The sequence below is a fragment of the Quercus suber genome, unplaced genomic scaffold, assembly GCF_002906115.3.
Source record: "Quercus suber isolate HL8 unplaced genomic scaffold, Cork oak 2.0 scaffold_770, whole genome shotgun sequence".
Lineage (NCBI taxonomy): Eukaryota > Viridiplantae > Streptophyta > Magnoliopsida > Fagales > Fagaceae > Quercus > Quercus suber.
Genome location: NW_027070206.1, coordinates 212,372 through 234,088, shown reverse-complemented (window position 1 = coordinate 234,088; position 21,717 = coordinate 212,372). Strand labels below are relative to the sequence as shown.

The following is a 21,717-nucleotide window of genomic DNA, read 5'->3' as shown; positions in this document are numbered from 1 at the left end:
TGTTTGCCAAAATGACAAGAAGAACAATCAAAATTTGGAAACTAAATTGAACCTAAATGACCTTGAGAAGCTAATAATTGAAGACGAGATAATGATGTATAACCAAGACGAGCATGCCATAAATCAAGTGAGAGGGTGACAATAGTAGTAGCAGCAGANCCCCCCCCCCCCCCCCCCCCCTTTTTTTATTTAAAAAAAGGCACAAATTGGCCAAATCAATTATATTTTAGTCTCACCCTCACACACTTTATCCAAAAATTTACTTTTTCATGAAAAAACCACATTGTTTTAGTGGGTAACCATTTATCTGCCTCTTTATTTATTGTCAACTTCTCTTCAATTATTTTCTTCCCTGTTATGCCCCTTTTTTCTCTACGATAAGAGACCACCACCTGTAGTCACTGCATTTTGTACCCCTTACAACTCAGGCCCCCATTTTCCAATGATGTTAAAATTCTAAGACCCAAGGTTAGTTTAGGACCCAATCAAATGTTAAATTGATTTGAGAAATGTTAAAATGGAAAATATAACTTTTAATGAGCAAATAAAGCTATTTTTGAAAAAGTAAAGCCAAGGAAACCCTTAGCATGCGCACGCAGAAATCAGCTTGCATGCGCAGCCATGATGCATGTGCACGCAGACCCAATCCTACGTGCACATGAAAGGTTCCAAAAACAATTAAAGACAAGTTTTTTGGATTAAAGATTAAGGTTTGGAACGAATCCCACATTGTCTGGGAGTTGTTCCAAACTCCCATTTTCACAATATAAATAGCCATACATAATATCTTTTCAAAACACATAGAAATCCCAAGGGAACACACTAAGATTCACTAGAAATAGTGAATCAAAGAAAGAGTTTTTCACAAAACATCATCAAGTCAATTTTATTTTGATTGGGGCCTTTTCTGGCCTTAATCTTTGAATTTAAGATTACTAATCACTTTTTTATTGATTGTGAATAGATTTAACTGAGGGGAATGGTAAAAAATCAAGCCTAGGAACTTTTGTTTTAAGATATTGAGTTCTAAACTCTTTTCTCTCTTTTCTATTTTAATCTTGTTTCTTTACCTGTTTACATGCTTTAATATGTTTATATAGCTTAGGTTTATATAATTGTTGTATTTAAGATTACTAATCACTTTTTTATTGATTGTGAATAGATTTGACTAAGGGGAATAGTCAAAAATCAAGCTTAGGAGCTTTTGTTTTGAGATATTGAGTTCTAAACTCTTTTCTCTCTTTTATGTTTTAATCTTTTTTCTTTACATGTTTACATGCTTTAATATGTTTATATAGCTTAGGTTTATATAGTTGTTATGTTTTAAAGCATGTTAGCTTGTTATAATTTTGTTTTGAAGTCTTGCTATGTTTGCTATGTTACTAGGGTTTCTGGGCTAAAACCCACGTGCACATAATCTTAACTGCGCATGCAAGCTTGTTCATGCGTGCGCATGATCCTGCCTAGAAACCCTAATTTTTTTGATTTCGTTTCTGATTTCACATGCAATGCTTCTATCTTAGATCATTTTTCATATATTCATGGTTTTGGGCTTCTGTTTCACATGTTTGTTTGTTTGTTTGCTCTTCACATGTTAGAATTATGGTTTATCTTGTATTGTTTTTTTAATGCCATGAACACGCATTCATATGTCCATGCATGAATACCATAGGTGCTGAGGTGCAGCAAGGTAAGTGGGGTAAGTTATGCATTAGTATGAACATGCACTTTAATGATGTAATGTGCTATTTGATGTTTGATTTCGAGCCTAAAAGTTTGGACTACATGTGATGATCTATGTTTGTTTGCCATGCCTATCTTTCCGCCTTGCTCTTGTTGCTACCTTGTTTAAGGTGAATGTCAGGGGGATGACATGTATGATAGTAACATGCTAGGATTTATGTTATACCATGCTAGATGAATGTTAGGTTGATATGACATGTATGCTAGATGTATGTTAGGGTATGCCATGATAGGTGAATGATTAGGTCTTTTAATTGGGATGATTGATGTCATGTTGTATGCTTAGATGTATGCTAGTGTGTGTGTGAGTTAGAATACAATATTGAGTGTGACTTTAATAAGGTCAAGACATAAGACACAAAGAGAGGAAACCATACCTTAACTCCTTCCCAAAATCGTACCTTAGGTCTGAACTCATATCTCTAGTAGTAAGATCAGGGGCGGCGGCACGTTATAGTCAGGGGGTTCAAATGAATCCCCTGACTAGAATTTTATATATATATATATATAATATTTTATTAAAAAAAATTATTTTGAACCCCCTACAAATACAAATTTGCACTCCCTCCCCATGAGCCCAACTTAAACTCCCGAAAAAAAAAAAGTTCAAATAAAAATTTTGGTCTTTAATCTCAAAAATAAAAAGCCCATTAATCAAAATTTGAGAATCATAAATAAATAAAAAGGGTCAAATAAAACCTAAGAATTTATTACTGCCAAACCTCTAAAATTTCTCATTATTCTTCTTTGCTCTTCAAACCCAAAGGAAAAAGGTTGCCTCTACATCACACACACAAATCTGCCGCTGCCTGAGGCCCTAATTATCCCTAATCTGCCGCTGCCGCCGCCGCTTGGAAGGCCCTTCTGCCGCCGCTTGATCTGGTTTTCAGCTCTCTCTTTCTTTCACTGTGAGTGAATCACCATATGTATGTGTGGAGTTTCCTATCTTTTGATATTTTTTGTTGAGTTTTTGAATCTTGGACTGTGTGTGTGGGAGCTGTGGCGTGTGTTCTGAACTTTTGGTGTTTGTTGCTGAGAACTCAATTTGGGTTTTGAGTCTTTAAAGTAAAGTGTGACTGTGTCTGACTATGTGTGGGCCTTTGGGGGTTAATGGGTTATAGAGTCAAAGACTTACAACTTATTACTTTTATTAGTTTATTGTTTGATTGTTGCTGAGTCCTTGAGTAAAGTTTCTTTACTATTAGGTGTTGCAGGGTTGCTAAGTTGCTGTAAGTGACTAAAGTGTTTTGATATAAAGTCGAGTCATAACTTATTACTTTGACTATTTGACTAATTTGTAACTTGTGAATAGTTTTTTAATTTTGTTGAATGTGACTTAGGATTTGTGTGTGGTTGTTAGCTATGTGACTTAGTCAATACATCAACATTAAAGACAATAAAAATATAAAATATTTAAAGAATTGTAAACTTATAAATTAAAGAATTGCAAAAAAAATCACTTAATAACAATAATTAATATATTTATTGTATTAGAAAAAAAAATGTCAAATGAACTTATAGTTTATTTTTTGTTCTTTTGCTAGTACTATGGATAAATTTGTAATAAGGAAACCCCGTAGGCTGCAAGATTCATCTTCTACCCAAGATGCAGATCTTACTCAAGATTCATCTTCTACCCAAGATGCAGATTTTACTCAAGATTCATATTCTAAGTATGGTCGTGTTGATGTAAACAATCTTCCTTCGGACCCTGGACTACGAAAAAAGATTTCATTTTATCATCCTAATGATCGAGATGAAATAAGAAGATATTATTTGCAAAAAAAACCATGTCAACCTTATAAACACGATTTCCCTCAAACAAAAATTGGTGGACTTATGCGTCGATTTAATCCTAAATGGTTTAAAGAGTATGAAAGTTGGTTGGAATATAGTATTGAAAAGGATGCTGCATATTGTTTATATTGTTACCTATTTAGACAAGATGTTGGTATGCAATCTGGAGGGGACAGTTTTGTGACAAAAGGATTCAATAGTTGGAATAAGAAAGAAAAGCTAGACCTACATGTTAGAGGTGTTAATAGTGCCCATAACCAAGCTCTTAAGAATGGTGAAAATCTAATGAAGCAAAATCAACACATTCAAAGTGTTTTTGTTAAGCAGTCAAATCAATATAAAATTGAATATCGGACTCAATTAAATGCAATAGTTTTTTTTTTTTTTGAGAATCAAGAACTATAGTTTTATTAGGATGAAAAACAAATCAGCCATAATCGGCACAGAGTACATGAGAAAGGTGTGGAGGAATATTCTCCATCCATACAGAAAACCCCCTAACATGTCTAGCATGTTGGGCTAGGTTATGTGCTACCATATTACCCGTTCGACCAACGTGAGAGAATCTAATAATACCATCTGCCATCATGGTTTTCGCTGAGCTGAGAATATGACCAAAAGAGGATAGGGATGCCTCTTCAGATTTTAGAGCTTTTATAATGTTTGCGGAATCTCCTTCAAGTATGAATGAAGTGAAACCGAGCCCCTGTGCAAAAGAAATAGCTCTAGCAGCAGCCAAAGCCTCTGTGATGTCTGGTGAGAAAGGGAGAGGTGCTTGCTCTGATAGAGAAGCCAGAGCATGTCCTCTGCTATTTCGGATAACAGCCCCTAAACCTGCTTTGCCCAAGTCTTTAAACTGAGCTCCATCAAAGTTAACTTTGATTTCCCCTTCCGCTGGTGGTGACCATCGAACCCGAGGTTGAGGAAAGTCTCTGTAGTGTGTAGCATCCACTGAGTTTGCTTGTCGAAATAATTCCAAGGTCTGAATCGCTGATGGTGCAACCTGAGCAAGTGGGAAATCCGCTGAAGACGTGCGAACCTTATTTCGGCGATGCCAGAGGGTCCACATCACTGAGGCCAGCAGTTCTGGATTCTTCTGTTCTTTGTCTGCATAAAGGAGCACTTCTTGAATTGAAGAAAACGTCCTTGTCTGCCTGAACGAAAAAGAAGCCATCGTTCCCCATACCTGTGAAAGCTGTTCGCAACCCCAAAGTGCATGGAACACCGACTCGGTTTCATGATTGCACAGATCGCATACGTCTTCGTGTATAATATGCCGCCGTCTCAGATTTTGTTTTACCGGTAAAGCATTTTGACAAGTCCTCCATAAAAAATTTCGGACTTTGCTTTGTACTTTGAGATTCCAAATCAACTTCCACACAACGTTGCTTGGTTGTGTTTGAACCTCCTGTGGAGTTGTTGCTTGATCCGCTGTGATAAACCTTGTGCCCGATCTCACTGAGTAAATTTCAGAAGGGGTAAAAGGCCATACAACAGTATCCTCCACAGCATTTGGACACAAAGGGATGCTTTTGATCAATTCTACTTCCTGTGGAGTGAAAAGTCCATTCAACAGATTTGAATCCCACTTTTTTGTTTGTGGGTCTATGAGCGCCGAAACTTTCATTTCCTCAAAACCAGTCACCACTTGAGATTCAATCCTTGGATGATCTTTTGAAGGCAGCCAAGCGTCATTCCATACACTAATCGCATCACCACAGCCTACTCTCCACCGTGCACCCTTCACCAATAAGTCTCTTCCTTTTAATATGCTATGCCATGCATAAGATCCCGACCTTGATTGAGACGCTTCTAGGATAGAGCAATTTGGAAAGAACCTCGCCTTAAAAACTCTATAAAATAGAGAGTTTTTTTGGTGAAGTAATCGCCAAGCTTGCTTTCCTAAAAGGGCATCATTGAAATTTGCCAAATCTTTAAAACCCATACCACCTTCCAACTTTGGCTTACAGAGGGTATCCCACTTGACCCAGTGAACCTTCCTCCTATTACCTTTCTGGCCCCACCAAAATTTTCTTATGAGACTCTCAATGTCTCCACAGAGTCCCAAGGGAAGTTTGAAGCAGCTCATTGTGTAAGTTGGTATTGCTTGGATCACGGCCTTGATAAGAATCTCTCTACCTGCTTGAGACAGAAGCTTTTCTTTCCACCCTTGAAGTTTTTTCCATACTCTCTCTTTGATGTAGTTGAAGCTGGCTTTTTTGTTTTTTCCCACTAAAGATGGTAATCCCAAGTATTTCTCGTATTGTAGTATCTCTGGTACTTCCAAGACAAATTTGATCTGGTTTTTTACTCCTTCTGAGGTGGACTTGCTAAAAAAGATGGTAGTTTTAGCCTTATTGATTTGTTGACCCGAGCATCTTCCATAAGTTTCAAGTATGTCCAGAACGTGTTGGCATTCCTGGATTGTTGCCCTGCAAAATAATAGGCTATCATCTGCAAAAAAGAGATGGGTTAGTCGTGGGCTGGTTTTGCATAAGGCATAACCCTTAATATCACCCTTCTCTTCCGCCTTAGTGATGAGGCCATTTAATCCTTCCGTGCAAAGTAGGAAAAGGAATGGTGACAAAGGGTCTCCTTGACGGATACCCCGAGTAGGTTTTATCATTCCTTTTGGCTCTCCATTCACCAATATAGAATAAGAAACGGTTTTGACACAGAGCATCAATAATTTTATCCATTTTTCAGTAAATCCCACACGTCTCATGACAGATTCAAGGTATGACCACTCCACCTTGTCAAATGCTTTGCTCATGTCTAACTTGATAGCCATATAGTCTTCCTTGCCCACATGTTTCTGCATACTATGGAGAGATTCAAAAGCAACTAGAATATTGTCAGAGATTAATCTGCTTTTTGTAAAAGCACTTTGATGTTCAGAGATGATTTTTGGGAGGATTTTCTTTATTCTATTGGCCAAGACTTTTGAAAATATTTTGTATAGCACGTTACAAAGGCTTATGGGTCTAAAATCTGAAGCATACTCGGGGGAGTTTTTTTTTGGGATGAGTGTAATAAAAGTATGATTGAGATTATTAGGGAGATAAGCAGAATTTAGGAAGTGTAAAACTGATTGAGTAACATCGTTACCAATTGTACCCCAGTAGTGTTGGTAGAATAAAGGAGGCATTCCGTCTGGTCCTGGTGCTTTGAGTGGTGCCATTTCTTTTATTGCTTTCTGAACTTCCCATGCAGTAAAGTCTTGGGCCAGGTGATTGTTCAAATCTGAATTTATCACCTTTTCAATAGACTCCGTGGCAGCATCATTTGGTTCTTGATTTGTTGAAGTGTATAGCTCCTGGAAATAACCAATAAGTATCTCGGCTACCTCCTCATTGCTTGAACTCCATTGCCCATTTATTGACCGAAGTTTCTGGATAGTATTTTTTCGCCTTCGTTGAGTAGCCCGGCTGTGAAAATACTTTGAGTTTCGGTCACCTTGAGTAGCCCACTGCACTTTTGATCTTTGAAACCATAGCCTGTTTTCCTTGTCCATCAGCTCTGTAATCTCCTTTTTTAAATTCTGTATTTTGAAATTTTGTCCAGTGCGCATCGCCTCCTTCTCTGCTTCTGCCAATTCTTTCCTTTTTTCCTTCAGGGAATTTCTGATGTTGCCGAAGTGATCCTTCTCCCATCTTTTTAATTCTCGGCCACACTTGTCAATTTTTCTCATGACTTTTGTTGCTGGATCATCTACTTCCCGTGCTTCCCAACTTGCTTCAACAACTTCTGAACATGTGTGGTCCGACAGCCAGGCTTCTTCGAATCGGAATGGTTTTGTTACCGATTGCAACTCGAGGCCCTCCATATTGATCCATAATGGGCTATGATCAGAAGAGTCAGACTTGAGGTGATGGACTTTTGTACCTGCAAATCTCAAAAGCCAATCGTTAGTAGCCAAAGCACGATCAAGCCTCTCCCATATTGAGTGACCAGCAGAAAAATGTTTTTGCCATGTATACCAGGAGCCTGCAAAGCCGAGATCAATAAAGCCACATTCATCTGCGACATCTCGAAATAATTGCATCTGTGCTTGGTTTCTGCTACTTCCTCCCAATTTCTCGGAGCTTCTCATAATCTCATTAAAATCCCCGGCACACAGCCAAGGGATATTAAATTTTCTGTGAAGTTGACGAAGCTTGTTCCAAGACTCAATCCGTTTATGCGTCACAGATTCGCCATAAAATCCTGTGAAACGCCATTCTTCCTCCTTTCCTTTATTGATGATGGAGTCTATATAATTTGGTGAGAAAGAATCAACGTGCAAGTCCACTGAATTTCTCCAAAAAAGTGCTAGACCCCCTCCTCTATTATTTCTTTCAACAAAAAATAAGTTATCAAATTCAATTTTCCGCTTTGTCTCCTTTAGCCTTGCTTCATCCGCCCACGTTTCGGCTATAAACAGGACGGAGGGATCTTTTGCTCGAATCACTACTTCGAGCTCTTTTTCTGTCTGTGGGTTCCCAAGCCCACGGCAGTTCCACACTATGATACTCATTGTTCTTGGCGGGGCTGCATAGCAACCTCCGCCATTGAAATTTCTGTGTTTTCTTCCTTTGAAACCAAGACTTTCTTCTTTGGTAATTCGGGATGGGCCTCCTCTTCAAACTCTCTGTTTCTTTTGTTCAAAACAGAGTGTTGGGTAGAGTTTTCAGGCAACACGTTACTTCGGGCCAATCTCTTCCACGTGCGTAAAGTTGAAGTGTCATGTGGGGTAACTTGGATGGTCACGTGAGGGGGGTTACTTTGTTTCTCACTTCCTAAAATATCAACATCAATTTCAGAGTTATTCTCGCCCTTGACAGTTGACTTATCCGTTGTAGAAATTGCATGGGAGTCAAACATCTTCAATGCCGTATCAATTTCAGCAATTTGATTCTCAATATCTTGTGGACGGTTAGCAGATGGGGAGGGATTTGGGGCAGAATTAATTACCTGAATCATTGGAGATAATGATGGACATAAATTCTGCGTTAAATCCTCCACAATATCCGCTGTTTCCATTTGCGTTGCACTGGAGTTGTCCACGTTGGAAGGAGCAGGGCCGCCTTGTAAGGCCGCCGGTTGTATCTCTTCTTCTACTCCCTTCTTCTTCTCAGGCGTCTGCTCCTTAGCACCTCCAAGACCATCACCCATTCCAGATACCGTCGTGTAAGAGGAGCTTCCTGGATTGAAAGGAATAGCCCGTAACCATGCTCCATATTCCTGCTTGTTTTGACGGTTTTGATCGTTCCCTATAAGCCGTTTTTCACAATCTTTCTCATCATGGGTTACCATGCCGCAACAGTAGCAGAAGTTTGTGAGCTTCTCATACTTGAAAGAGACCCAAGTCTCAGTTCCTTCCTCTAGAACCACTCTGCGACCCCTGCTTAATGGCTTTGATACATCAATTCTTACTCTAACTCGGACAAAATCTCCTCCCACCATCTCCTTCTCTTCTTCGTCAGTTAAGACTTCTCCAAGGGTTTCTCCAAGTTCAATGGCTGTCTCGGGGTCTAATAATCTCAGGGGTAATCCATGTACTTGCACCCAAAACGTTACCTTTGTGAAACGTAATTGTTTGGCCGGAACCGTGTAGTCATATCTTTGTAGAAGAATAAGGTGCTTATCAAACGACCATGGTTCTTGGGTTAGAACTCTTTCCGCATCTGTCTCCAGTTCAAAAATAAATAATAGAGTATGGTCACCTGCTTCTCTGATCTTAAACTCGTTCCTGGCTCTCCATAATGGTTTGAGAGTTCTGCCAATTGCATCCATATTCAGGGCGCGTTTTGTCAGAAACTTTGCTGCAATAACATATTCTTTTCTTCTCAGGTTTTTTGATTTTGTCAGGCTAATTTTGGCACCTTCCTCATCCGTGAGGGATAGTTTTTTCCATTCACTGAGCACTTCATCCATCTTCAGGATTAAATTTCAGTATAGAAAGGGGGAAGAAAGAAAAATGTGTTTCCCTGAGACCCACGAAAAATAAAAACCAACAAGCCCTACTGATAACAGTGTTAGCAGAGGGAAATAGATATCATTCCTAGGAAGATAATAGAGTTTCTACAGCCTAGTTTCTCAGAAAGAAGCAAGACCGAGAAAAATTACTTGGGATTGCATAAGATTCCTTTTGCATCGGGGGTTAGCTTTTCGTGGTCATGATGAATCTGATGATTCAAGTGATAAAGGAAATTTCCTTGAGCTTCTACAATTTTTGACAGATCATAATGATGTTATTAATGAAGTGTTGCAGAACACTCCAAAAAACAGCAAGCTAACCCATCCTGATATTCAAAAAGACATTGTGAATGCAGTTGCATATAAAACTACAGATGCCATCATCGAAGATCTTGGCAGTGGGTTCTTTTCAATTTTAGTTGATGAGTCCCGTGATATCTCAATAAAAGAACAAATGGCTGTAGTTTTGCATTATGTGGACAAAAAGGGAATTGTTACAGAACGATTTCTTGGTCTTGTACATGTAGCAGATACCTCTGCTTTGTCTCTAAAAGCTGCAATTGAATTTTTATTCAGTAAATATGCATTGAGTTTATCAAGACTCCGTGGGCAAGGTTATGATGGGGCCAGTAACATGCAAGGTGAATTCAATGGTCTTAAAACTTTAATTCTGAAGGAGAATAAATCAGCATTTTATGTCCATTGCTTTGCTCATCAACTTCAGTTGACTCTTGTAGCTGTTGCTAACAAGCATACTGATATTGCTGAATTTTTTAGCTTGGTTAGTAAAATAGTAACTATTGTTGGAGCTTCTTGTAAAAGACGAGAATTTTTACGAAATGCACAGCTTGCCAAAATTACAGAAGCATTAAACTTGGGTGAGCTTGAAAGTGGGCAAGGTTTGAACCAAGAGACAAGTCTTAAACGTGCTGGTGATACACGTTGGAGATCACATTATAGGACAATCCTCAACTTGATTTTGATGTTCTCTTCCACAGTTGATGTACTTGAGATGATTGAAAATGATAGCCTACTCTCTGAGCAAAGAGTTGAAGCTTGATCTATTTTAAGGTTAATTCTATCTTTTGAATTTTCCTTTGCTTTACACTTGATGAAAAATATTTCAGGGATCACAAATGAGTTGTCAATAGCATTGCAAAAGAAAAATCAAGATATTGTAAATGCTATGACACTTGTCAGAGTGTCTAAGCAACGATTGCAGATGATGAGAGATGATGAATAGGAAGTTCTATTGACTGAAGTATCCACATTTTGTAGTAAGCATGATATTCCTATCTTGAACATGGAAGAAATATTTGTAGTTGGTGTGAGGCCACGACGCAACGCCCCACAAATTACAAATTTACATCACTATTGTGTTGATCTATTCTTTGAAGTCATAGATCTGCAACTTCAAGAGCTTAATAATCGTTTTTCAGAGGTGACTATTGAGTTGCTACTTTGTATGGCTTGCTTGAATCCAAGTGATTCGTTTTTGGCTTTTGATATACAAAAATTGACTCGTCTTGCAAAGTTCTATCCATCTGATTTTTCTGAGACAGATGTATTGACACTTGATAATCAACTTCAGACTTACATTGTTGATATGCGCTCCAATGATGAGTTTTTAGAGCTTAAAGGAATTGGGGACCTTGCTAGAAAGATGGTGGAGACAAAGAAGGATGTTATATATCCATTGGTATATTTACTTGTGAAGTTAGTTTTGACCCTTCCTGTTGCAACTGCAACAGTGGAAAGAAGTTTTTCGGCAATGAAATATATTAAGAATGAATTGCGCAATCGAATGAGGGATAAGTGGTTGAATGATTGTTTGACTGTGTACATTGAAAAAGATATAGCTCGTAGGATTGATAATGAATCTATCATGCAACGGTTTCAAAATATGAAACCTCGTAGAAGACAATTGTAGAATTTCATGTTTTTTTTTTTTTTTTTTTTTTGTGATATTGATATATTCAAGTTTCTTTTGTTTTAGATTTTATATAATTTATGTTTCTTATTGACCCCCCTAGACAAAAATCCTGGAGCCGCCCCTGAGTAAGATCAATGGTCCTTCCTCGAGAGGACGCTATATATATGGTTCCTAGACTATTGCAAAAACTAGGTGGGGACTCCTAAACCCGTTGTGTCCACACCACCGTCAACCGTCAACCAGCAAAACTGCTACTAGTACAACTGACTTCTTTTGTTTTCCCCTTTTAGTTGTAGTTCTTGGGATTTTCTTTTTGAATCTTCTTCTCCTTTCAGGTGAAAATTTGTTTGTGTAGTTTTGGTGGCTATAAATTTCCTTTTTCTTCCCATTCAATGTCCACGCAGTACCGCTGATGTATTGCATTGTTAACACACAAAAAAAAAATACATATATATATATATATATATATTGCAACTTTTGCTATGTTTTTATTATATTGTTTTACCATTGTATGTTTTAATTTAGACAATTTCCAAATTACACCATGCTTGTAGCAGTGACTTGAACAGTGCCTAACACAAGTCTATGCCTATGGCCCCTTAGTCCCACCGAAACCTCTTCTTCTATTTTTTTTTTTAATTATCTTTATTCTCTAATTTTGGATAATACTTAGTATCTTCACTCACTTTTGATTTCATGAAAGTATCTGTATGTAAGCAATTAGCATTGTGGGGTTGAAGGTTTTGTCTTGGTTCACTGTTATTGACATCTTTGTGTTTGTCCTCTGTGTTTGTTAAAATTTCCCAGTGAATAATTTGATTTAGATTAACTTTATTCTCTTCTCTCTGATTCTTGGGTTTTTCTTTTTCGGATTTATGACTCAATTTCTGAATAAAAATTTGTTATTCAAATTTAATCTTCTCTACTTATGCAACACACAGTAAATTCTCCTCCGCTACCAATTAAATTTGGCACTTTGCTATATTATTGCTTTAGTTTATGTGTCCATCGTTGCATTGGAATTTGGAACATGATCTAATCAAGGCTAATGAAGTTGCATATATTTTTAATCTGTACATGCATGTTATTTGGCCGTCGAGTTGCATTGCCTTATAGTGTGTTTGCTCTTCTTGCATATATGGCAGTTGGGAAAGAATTTGTGATGAAGTCTCTGGTCATTTTTCCTTTGATTCATACAAAACATTTTTCATGTTCTATAAGTGACATAACCCTGTTATCATGAATTTCTAAAGGATAAAATTTCGTTATATTTGCAGTTATGGTACAAATTGACGTAAAATATATATATATATATACATATATTTTGTAGGTCCTACTCTCTTTTTTGGATAAAGAGCTGAAAACTTAGCTGCATCAACTCCAAGTTTGTTAACAATTTCTGTAAAAAAAATTTAAACAATTNTTTTTTTTTTTTTTTTTTTTTTTTTTTTTTTTTGGACAGATGGAAAGAAAGTAGCTGATTGTGTTGATGGATGCTCAAAGCCATGCGCCAAGAATTAATCACCAAGAAAATAGAGTGCATGAATTTTTATCCTATTCGAAATAAGAATTACAATTTATAAATCTTTTCATATTCATGTACTTGCAATCTTGCATACAAATATAAATGCTTTAGAACTAAGACATGCTTGATTTATGATACAAATACTTTTATAAATTTATAAGTCTAATATATCGTGGACTCAATGTACTAACATGGAATTGTTGTTCAAGCTAAGGAGTACAACTCAACATGTATAGGTTGAGAGTCTCTAACTGGTTTAGGTCCAAGTTTCAACTTGATTCCCTATGCAGAGGTTTAATTTACACACCAGATGTTGAGTTTAGAGTTAGAATACTATTAATTTTAATTTTAATTTTAATTTTGTTATAGGGAAAGGAAAAATAAAATTTTTGGAAGATTGAAAAAATTTTACACCCTTAAACTACCGCATACATATAGTAAAACATATTAATAAAATACACACCATTCAAAAAAAGCATAATATATTTTTAAAATAATTTTTATTCATTAAATTTTTGGGCCTTAATAACAAAACATTCTATTGACCAATAGACCGAAGAGGTATATCGCTAGGTTAGAGGCCTTTTTCATTATTATTATTATTCTTTGCAATACTTTTTTCTTTGAAACATTTTTTGCAATACTAGACAAAGAAATATAATATATTCTATTTCAGGGCCATTGCCTAAAAATTAAAGAAAACAAAGAATATCCGTCAACCCTGCTAAGCATTGCATCACTAATTCAAGAAAAATTATCAGTCATTAAACCAAAACAAAGAATATTAAAGAACACCAAGAATATAAAATAAAAAAATAAACATAAACATAAACTCAAACCCTACTAAGCATTGTATCACTAATCCGAGAGAAAAAAGAAAAAAAAAAGGGAAAAATTATGCAAAACCCTATTTCTATATATACTTCACCCATGAAAGAAAGCCAAAACAGGAGCTACTTAAGAACCACATATTATTTAAGCAAATACTGCTGTCTATGCTTGTTTAGCATCCATGAAAGATGATAGTTCAAAAATAAAAAATAAAATTAAAACAAAGAATGTTAAAGAAAACTCAAACCCAACTGCATTATTGCCTCGCCAATTCGAGAGGACAAAGAAAAAAAAAAGAAAGAAAGAGCAAAGAAAATTAAGGAAACCCCTCCTTCTATCTTCACCCATGAAAGAAAGCCAAAAGCAGGAGCAGAAAATCAAAGTAGAACCAAAACTCCAAGTTTATCATCTTTCACAATCATTATTAACATCAGGCTTCTCGATCGGACGCAAAGGGAAAAACTCTCTAGTAACCATTGTCCGGATATTAAAAAAAAAAAAAAAAAAAAAAAAAAAAAAAAAGCTAAAATAACAGTTTTTTTTTAATAAAAATTTTCATATAAATTGTTAACGTGGTGTACAATTATTGATAAATAAAATGTGATATAATAACAAATTTAAATAAAAATCAATAAAAATTTGAAATGTTAACCGTTTATAAAAATATTATAAATTAATTTATGACGACAATATTATACTATAAAAAGTATGGTTTTGTTACACTTTTTAGAAATTAAAATATTTAAAGATACAGTCAACACTCAAAACTCAAAACTCAAATTACCAATAGTGCAATTTTTTTTAAGAAAAATTATTAAAAAATAATTAAATTGAGTTTTTTTTTTTCTTCCCTATGTTAAGAAATTTCTGCAGAGTAAAATGCGTAATTAGTGTATGGCCTACCAAAGAAGAAGTGACCCAGATGAGATTTGATCCACAAGGTCCCAAAGCCAAAGGGCTTCACTGTATAAACAAAAGAAAATAAAAATTACCACAAGAGAAAAAACACTCAAAACTCAAAAGTGAAAATAAAATAAAATAAAATAAAAGAAACCCACTTAGGAGATCAGATGAGAAAAAGGCCAGGCTAAACCTGCGAGCTTGTCTGACCTAAAGAGCTGAAGACAAATTAAGCACAAGAAGAAGAAGAAGAAGAAGAAGAGAAGAGTAAGAAAAAAACTATCATATTTGATGTTTTTGATTCTTACTTTTGTTTAAGGATTTGATGTTTTTCTGCAATGTTCTAATCTCAAATCTTTTGGTGGGTGGGTCGGTTGGTGGGGTTTGGTTTTTTTTTTTTTTTTGATTCTGGGTTTGTTTTGTGAAATAACCCAAAATTTTAAAGTTGTAGTTTGGCTTTGATTTTTGGTATTTTTCTACATGGGTGTCTGAGATTATTAATCCTGCGGTTTTACTAGGTGGAAATTGGGAATCTTTGACTGTTGTTGTTGTTGTTATTTTTTTTTTCCTGTTGAGTTATGATAGGGATATTATTGTTTATGTTTATATGATTCATCTTTAATTTAATTATGGTATATTAGTAACTGTAATACATGATATTTGTTATGGTTCCAATGATTTTACAAGTGGGTTTTGAAGATTTATCTTCTTCTGTTTGTTGTGACATCATGGCAGGGGCGATTAATGCTGTTATCATCATCAGTAGCTGAGACCCTTTTTGTTTTGGGGTGTTTTTTTTTTTTAGTTTTGTTGATCTGGGTGTGGGAAATTTTTGTTTTTCTCAATTTTGTATTTGATGGGTTGCAGAGGGTTTACTTTATATTGATGTACTCTTCCAGTAGGTGTGTAAGGTGTTTCTAGTTCTTTTGTCCAAGATGTCTAAGATTTCAAGGCTGAAAAGTGATGTAAAAGATTCACGGTGTATTGATGTTTTCGAGTTAATGATTATTTTTATGAATGTACAATCATATGTAATCTCAAATTCCCTACATGATTTAAAGCTTTGGGAAATCCTCTCTGGGGTGTATAGGAGCTTCCAGATCCAATACCAGATGGATCTGTCTCTCTCCCTAATGTTGTTATTGATGTGCAATAGGAGATATAAGTTTAATAGTGGTTTTCCTGCTTATGTATAATATTAGGTGGAGATAGATGTAATTTATTTTTAATTTATCTTGGTCAACCTTTATGGATCCAGTGGCTGAAGAGCAAATAGATTATGAAGATGAGGAATATGGAGGGGCTCAGAAGCTGCAATATCAAGGAAGTGGAGCCATACCGGCCCTTGCAGATGACGAACTGATGGGAGAAGATGATGACTATGATGATCTCTACAATGATGTTAATGTTGGAGAAGGTTTCCTTCAGTTGCACCGGTCTGAGGCTCCACTCCCACCTGGGGGTGTTGGTAATGGAGGACTTCAAACTCAGAAAACTGATGTTCCTGAACAAAGAGTGGAAGCTGTGGTTGCACAAGAGATGGGCATTCCTGGGGTTTCAGTTGAAGGAAAGTATTCTAATGCTGGTGTGCATTATCCTGAGCAGAAGGAGGGGTCATCTGCCGTAAAGGCACCAGAAATGGGATCTTCTAGTTACCCAGACGGGTCTTCGGTTTCACACAGAGGGAGGGTTGTTGAAATGACTCATGATCCCCAATTCAGAAACATGGCATTTCAAGGATCCACATCTGTGCCCCCCAATTCTGGGGTTGATCCTTCTGATATGCCTGGAAAAATTCCTAATGAGCCCATGCCTGTGCTGAATTCTGCCACTGGTGGTCCTCGAGGCGTTCAACAGATGCCTTCTAATCAAATCAATGTGAATGCAAATGTCAATCATCCGATAATTAATGAAAGTCAGATCCGGCCACCTGTAGAGAATGGTCAAACCATGCTGTTTGTGGGAGAACTACATTGGTGGACAACTGATGCAGAGCTTGAAGGTATTTTATCTCAATATGGAAGGGTCAAGGAAATTAAGTTTTTTGATGAGAGAGCTAGTGGTAAATCCAAAGGCTATTGTCAAGTTGAATTCTATGATTCGGTTGCTGCAGCCTCTTGCAAAGAGGGAATGAATGGTCATGTTTTCAATGGGCGACCTTGTGTTGTGGCCTTTGCTTCTGCACAAACATTGAAGCAGATGGGAGCTTCTTATATGAGCAAGAACCAAGCTCAGAATCAGTCTCAGCCTCAAGGAAGGAGGCCAATGAATGAAGGTGGTGGGAGAGGGAACAATATGAATTATCAAAGTGGAGATGGAGGAAGAAATTACGGACGGGGTGGATGGGGACGGGGCGGGCAGGGTGTACTCAATCGAGGTCCTGGGGGTGGACCAATGAGAGGAAGAGGAGGGGCCATGGGTGCAAAGAACATGGTTGGGAACAATGCTGGAGTTGTAAGTGGTGCTGGAGGAGGAGGATATGGACAAGGCCTTGCAGGTCCTGCATTTGGGGGTCCTGCTGGTGGTATGATGAACCCACAGGGCATGATGGGTACTGGGTTTGATCCCACATATATGGGTCGAGGTGGTGGTTATGGAGGTTTTCCAGGTCCTGCTTTTCCCGGAATGCTTCCTTCATTTCCAGCTGTTAATACAATGGGACTTGCTGGGGTGGCACCTCATGTCAATCCAGCCTTCTTTGGTCGGGGAATGCCAGCTAATGGAATGGGAATGATGGGTTCTGCTGGAATGGATGGTCATCATGCAGGAATGTGGAATGACACAAGCATGGGTGGATGGGGAGGAGAAGAACACGGTCGAAGGACGAGGGAGTCAAGTTATGGCGGTGATGATGGTGCTTCAGAATATGGGTATGGAGAGGGAAATCATGAAAAAGGAGCAAGGTCAAGTGCTGCCTCTAGGGAAAAAGAGCGGGGATCTGAGCGTGACTGGTCAGGAAACTCTGAGAGGAGGCATCGTGACGAGAGGGAACAAGACTGGGACAGGTCTGAAAGGGAACACAGGGAGCCCCGTTACAGGGAAGAAAAGGACAGTTACCGAGACCATCGTCCAAGAGAACGTGACTTGGGTTATGAGGATGATTGGGATAGAGGGCAGTCTTCTTCAAGACCTAGGAGCAGGTCCCGAGCAATGCCAGAAGAAGATCATAGGTCTCGATCCAGGGATGTGGATTATGGAAAGAGAAGACGCTTGCCGTCGGAGTGACACAAGCATGATGTTCATCCTTTTTTGGCAGGTTTTATGAGACCTCACAATCTATGTTCTCACTCTTAGAGTTTCTCCTTTGGATATCTAAAGTGCACCTTCATCATTCTCTCTGGTTCTCCGCGGCCCCACATTCAAAGTGTGGCTTATTTGAGGGAAGAAGTAAGTTCCACTTGTGTTGGTATGGGGGAAGAACTAATTTCCATTGCTTTCGTACTGCATAATACTGAACATCATTAGCTGCAACGCTTAATATTTGTGTGCTGAAAAATGATTGATGACTTTCAGTAGCATACCAATGTGGATAATTCTGTGGCTTGGACTCCTGGTATCCTTCACCAGTTATCCCATTGGTATCATATTTATACTGCTATCTATCTTCAAGACTGACTTGTGCTATTGGTACAATTGGAACCTTCTTGTTTGTTTATATGATTGTGGGAGTTAATTGTCCATGCTTTCAGAGAATATTTTTGTGGCTTAAGTGGAGCCTTTAACCATTTCCAGATGCATGTATTAGTTGAGTTTTATACCTCTTATATGATATCTTTTCTTTTCTAACTTATTTTGCTGGTTGTATTTTTAATTTAGAAGTGTCTAACATCTATCTTCTTTGCTGGTCACCGAGTCCTACTCCTTGTACAGTTGGTGGCGAGAGTTTTTGTTTTTGTTTTTGCTTATTTCTTTATAGTTCATGCTGTGTGTTTTCATGAAGCTGAGTAGTTTTACTCTGTACGTCCATTGTTTCGTTAAATGTTTTTGCTAGATATCTGGCTTGATTGTAGTATCTGAAGATTTGTTAATAGTATATATTGGCTTACAACAAATGGGGAAGGGGGGATTTATACCCAGGTTCTCCCCTTGGGGGAATCGGGTAGAGCCATTGAGTGACAAGACTCTTGGGTACAATTAAGTTCTTTTTGTCATGCTAACTCAATCTACCTCTTATTATTTTGCTGTGATTTCCAATAAATGTGTTGTATGTGTGAAATAATTCATTCGTTTAGAAATTCATATTATGAGTGTGATAGCTACATCTTGTATGTAAATGGTTGTTTTTCTGACACATGTATGAAAAATTTGTTTAATTGAAGGATTGAAGATGTGGCTAACATTCTTTTAGTTTGAGTAAGTGTCAGGTTTCCTTTTGGTTTAGGATGTGGTTGGTGAAAAGGAAGTTGCCAGAATTGTTTATGGTAGTGACTCTTGTTAATGTAGTTATTAATATTCCAAGAATAATAAAAATGGAGTATGTTGTTCCTTTGGTTTAGATCAAACCTTTACACTATGGTTGGATGGGGAAAAGGGGAGGGCAAAGGCAGGGAAGAGAGTGTCTTTCCTTTTTTTAGATGGGTGGAAAAGGAGTGGAGGGATTCCCTTTTCCTTTGGGCCATCATTTTTTTCCTCCTAATTGGGGGGAAATGGAGGGATGAGGATAGAGAAAGAGTATTTAATTTTTTAATGGTGTGGGACCCTCTAATATAATTTCCTTACCATCCTATTTCCTCTAGACGACCAACCACCTAAAGGGAAGACAATCTTCCCTTCCCTTTCGGTCTCCCCCTCCATTTTGCTAAACATAGTGTTAGTGTTTCTTGAAGCCTCCGCTTCCACTGCATCCCATCGGCTGATGTTAGGGTTTAAAGATTCAAATCTTCCTTTCCCCTAATAGTGACAATATATGTTAAAAGATTCAAGTTTACTTAAATGTTATAGTCTTAAAAACTAGGTGTTGTTGACCATTGTCCTCTTATTAGAGTTTGAATGGTAAAGTTCATAAAGTACCCTTTCCTCCATCAAATTACCTATGGAGTATTTTTACTCAATAGTCAATATCTTGTGCTATTGCCTATCTTAGAGACATGATTGTCAGCATTGTTTCTGCCTTTAAAAAAAGGAAATTGTAATGGCAAGATGTTGGCCATGTGGCTAGCAGGTGAAGGATGGTTCTGGTTGTAGTTGCCAGCCTATGGTGTACTGGTAGTTATGCCTGCACAAGACAACGGTTGCGGAATTGTTCTTGATCAAATAACACTGTCACATTGATTTCTGTTTTTGGTGGATGAGGCCTCGAAGTATCATTCTCAAATATCATATGAATTTGAATCTTGATTCTTGACTGACAGTAATCCTCTTCTACCTCTTTGTTGTATAATGTTACCTTGACTTTAAAAGTTAGGATGTTAGTGTTACCTAAAGTAAAAGCAATAAGATGCGAGAGAGAAGAGTGGTAATGATGACTGTTTCTTAATTTCTCTCTAGAGAAAGTTTAGTTATTTTGGTAGTTATTGATAAAATGGAATCATTTGTCAAAATCATATTATATGATAGAGTATTGATTGCCATTTTGTCACAAATCTCCAGTAGTATGAGAGGTAATCACTCGTTCTTATTAGTATGCACGTCTTATAGATTTGGTCTGTAGCTATAAATATAACCAGAAGTATGGAGGTGAAGGGTTATTTTTCTTGTGTTGTGTCAAATAGAGGTACAATGCCTTAGGGCTTTGTAATCAAAGAATGGACTAGGGGATACTTGAGTTTGTTTGCTTTCATGTTTTGATGTATTTCTGTTTCTTATATTTTCCCATTAATATTGAGTGGTAGAGATAGATTATGGGTGGCGTCTTTGGCAGATTATTTTATTTATCATCTATTGACTTGGGGGTTTTCTTTTTATCATCATATCCAGGGAGTGGAGTAGGCAACTTTTTGTTTTCATGATTGAATCAGCCTGTGTTGGTTACTTGGAGGAAGATGTGTTAGATGGGATGCCTTCATTGGATTCCTCTGGTGATGGCTTGGTCTGCCAAGTATGCAAAAGTAACCTTGTATCACCTAAAAATCTGTAAATTGTGTTCCAGCAATAAAATGTCTAGAAAGAGTCAAGATCACAAATATTTCAATAAATAAATCTTGGTGTTTAGTTTGTGGATATGATTACCGTATCTGTTAGTCTCCATGTAAAGCACCACTTTCATGTGTAAATTGTTTTATGTATTAGGTCTGCAACATGTAACGGCCTCTTGTTGTTTGACTGTGTTGGCTTTAGCTGTGAGCTTGTAAAAGTTTTATGAGGTCCATACCTGTTCATCATTGATGTGTTGTAACTCATAATGTTGTTCTAGGAGAGTCAAGTCAACTATTGGTACATTGTAACCAGAGGGTCCCTGTTTCAATTGTAATTGGTTATTGTAAAAATTGTTTGTACAACTCTCTCTCTGTTCAAGCAACTTCCCAGAAAGAAGAAAGGATTTCAGAGTTATTATTATTTAAGCACATAATGTAAATTAGGTTCAGGATTTAGGAGTCATGTATTGATGCTACAGTATGATAGACTTGGAACCCAGAAGAATTTTGCTCACTTGGGGTCGTTTCTCTCTTGATGGAAGCCTGATCTACTCCTTATGTACTTTTTATTTTAAACTTATTAGTATGTTATTTTTCTGGGAAGCAGTTTCTTTTGTACTAATGGGTCTAGAATGTGTAAATCATATTGTCCTGTTTGGTTTTTTGGAATTTGGAATGTATAGATTCCCAACAATGTAAATGAGATTGTGTTAAAGGTTATTTGTTGAGTGACCTGCCTCACTATTTTTCCTGATGGGTACTACTTGCTCAATGAAGAAGTTTACAGGGAATTTGTTCACAACTCCTTTGTTGGAGGCTTTGGTATAGCTTATCCTGTCCCTTCTTCTATAATCTATCCCCATTTTTTTGGTGGTGTTATTTAGTGATTTTTTGTTACTGCATTTATTTGTTTTTTTGCCAGAATTTGTTACAGGATTAATCCATTTGGAAATGCT

At 37.2% G+C, this 21,717-nt stretch overlaps 1 protein-coding gene and 1 pseudogene across 2 annotated transcripts; both read left to right on the top strand.

Moving 5' to 3' along the window:
* The first annotated feature begins 3,291 nt into the window (after nt 1-3,291).
* On the top strand, nt 3,292-11,446 carry LOC112034592 (uncharacterized; annotated as a pseudogene).
* Nucleotides 11,447-14,727: 3,281 nt separating this feature from the next.
* On the top strand, nt 14,728-21,515 carry LOC112015880 (uncharacterized). Of its 2 annotated transcripts, none has more exons than XM_024048327.2 (2): nt 14,728-14,954; nt 15,946-18,365. In XM_024048327.2, coding segments are annotated over exons 1-2 (1,968 nt in total). In that variant the 5' UTR covers nt 14,728-14,953; the 3' UTR covers nt 17,913-18,365. The 2 variants fall into 2 exon arrangements, 1 of the variants encoding a protein (XP_023904095.1); XR_010626465.1 differs by lacking the exon at nt 14,728-14,954 and adding an exon at nt 20,604-21,515 and having other exon boundaries at nt 15,936-18,074.
* Nucleotides 21,516-21,717: the final 202 nt, after the last annotated feature.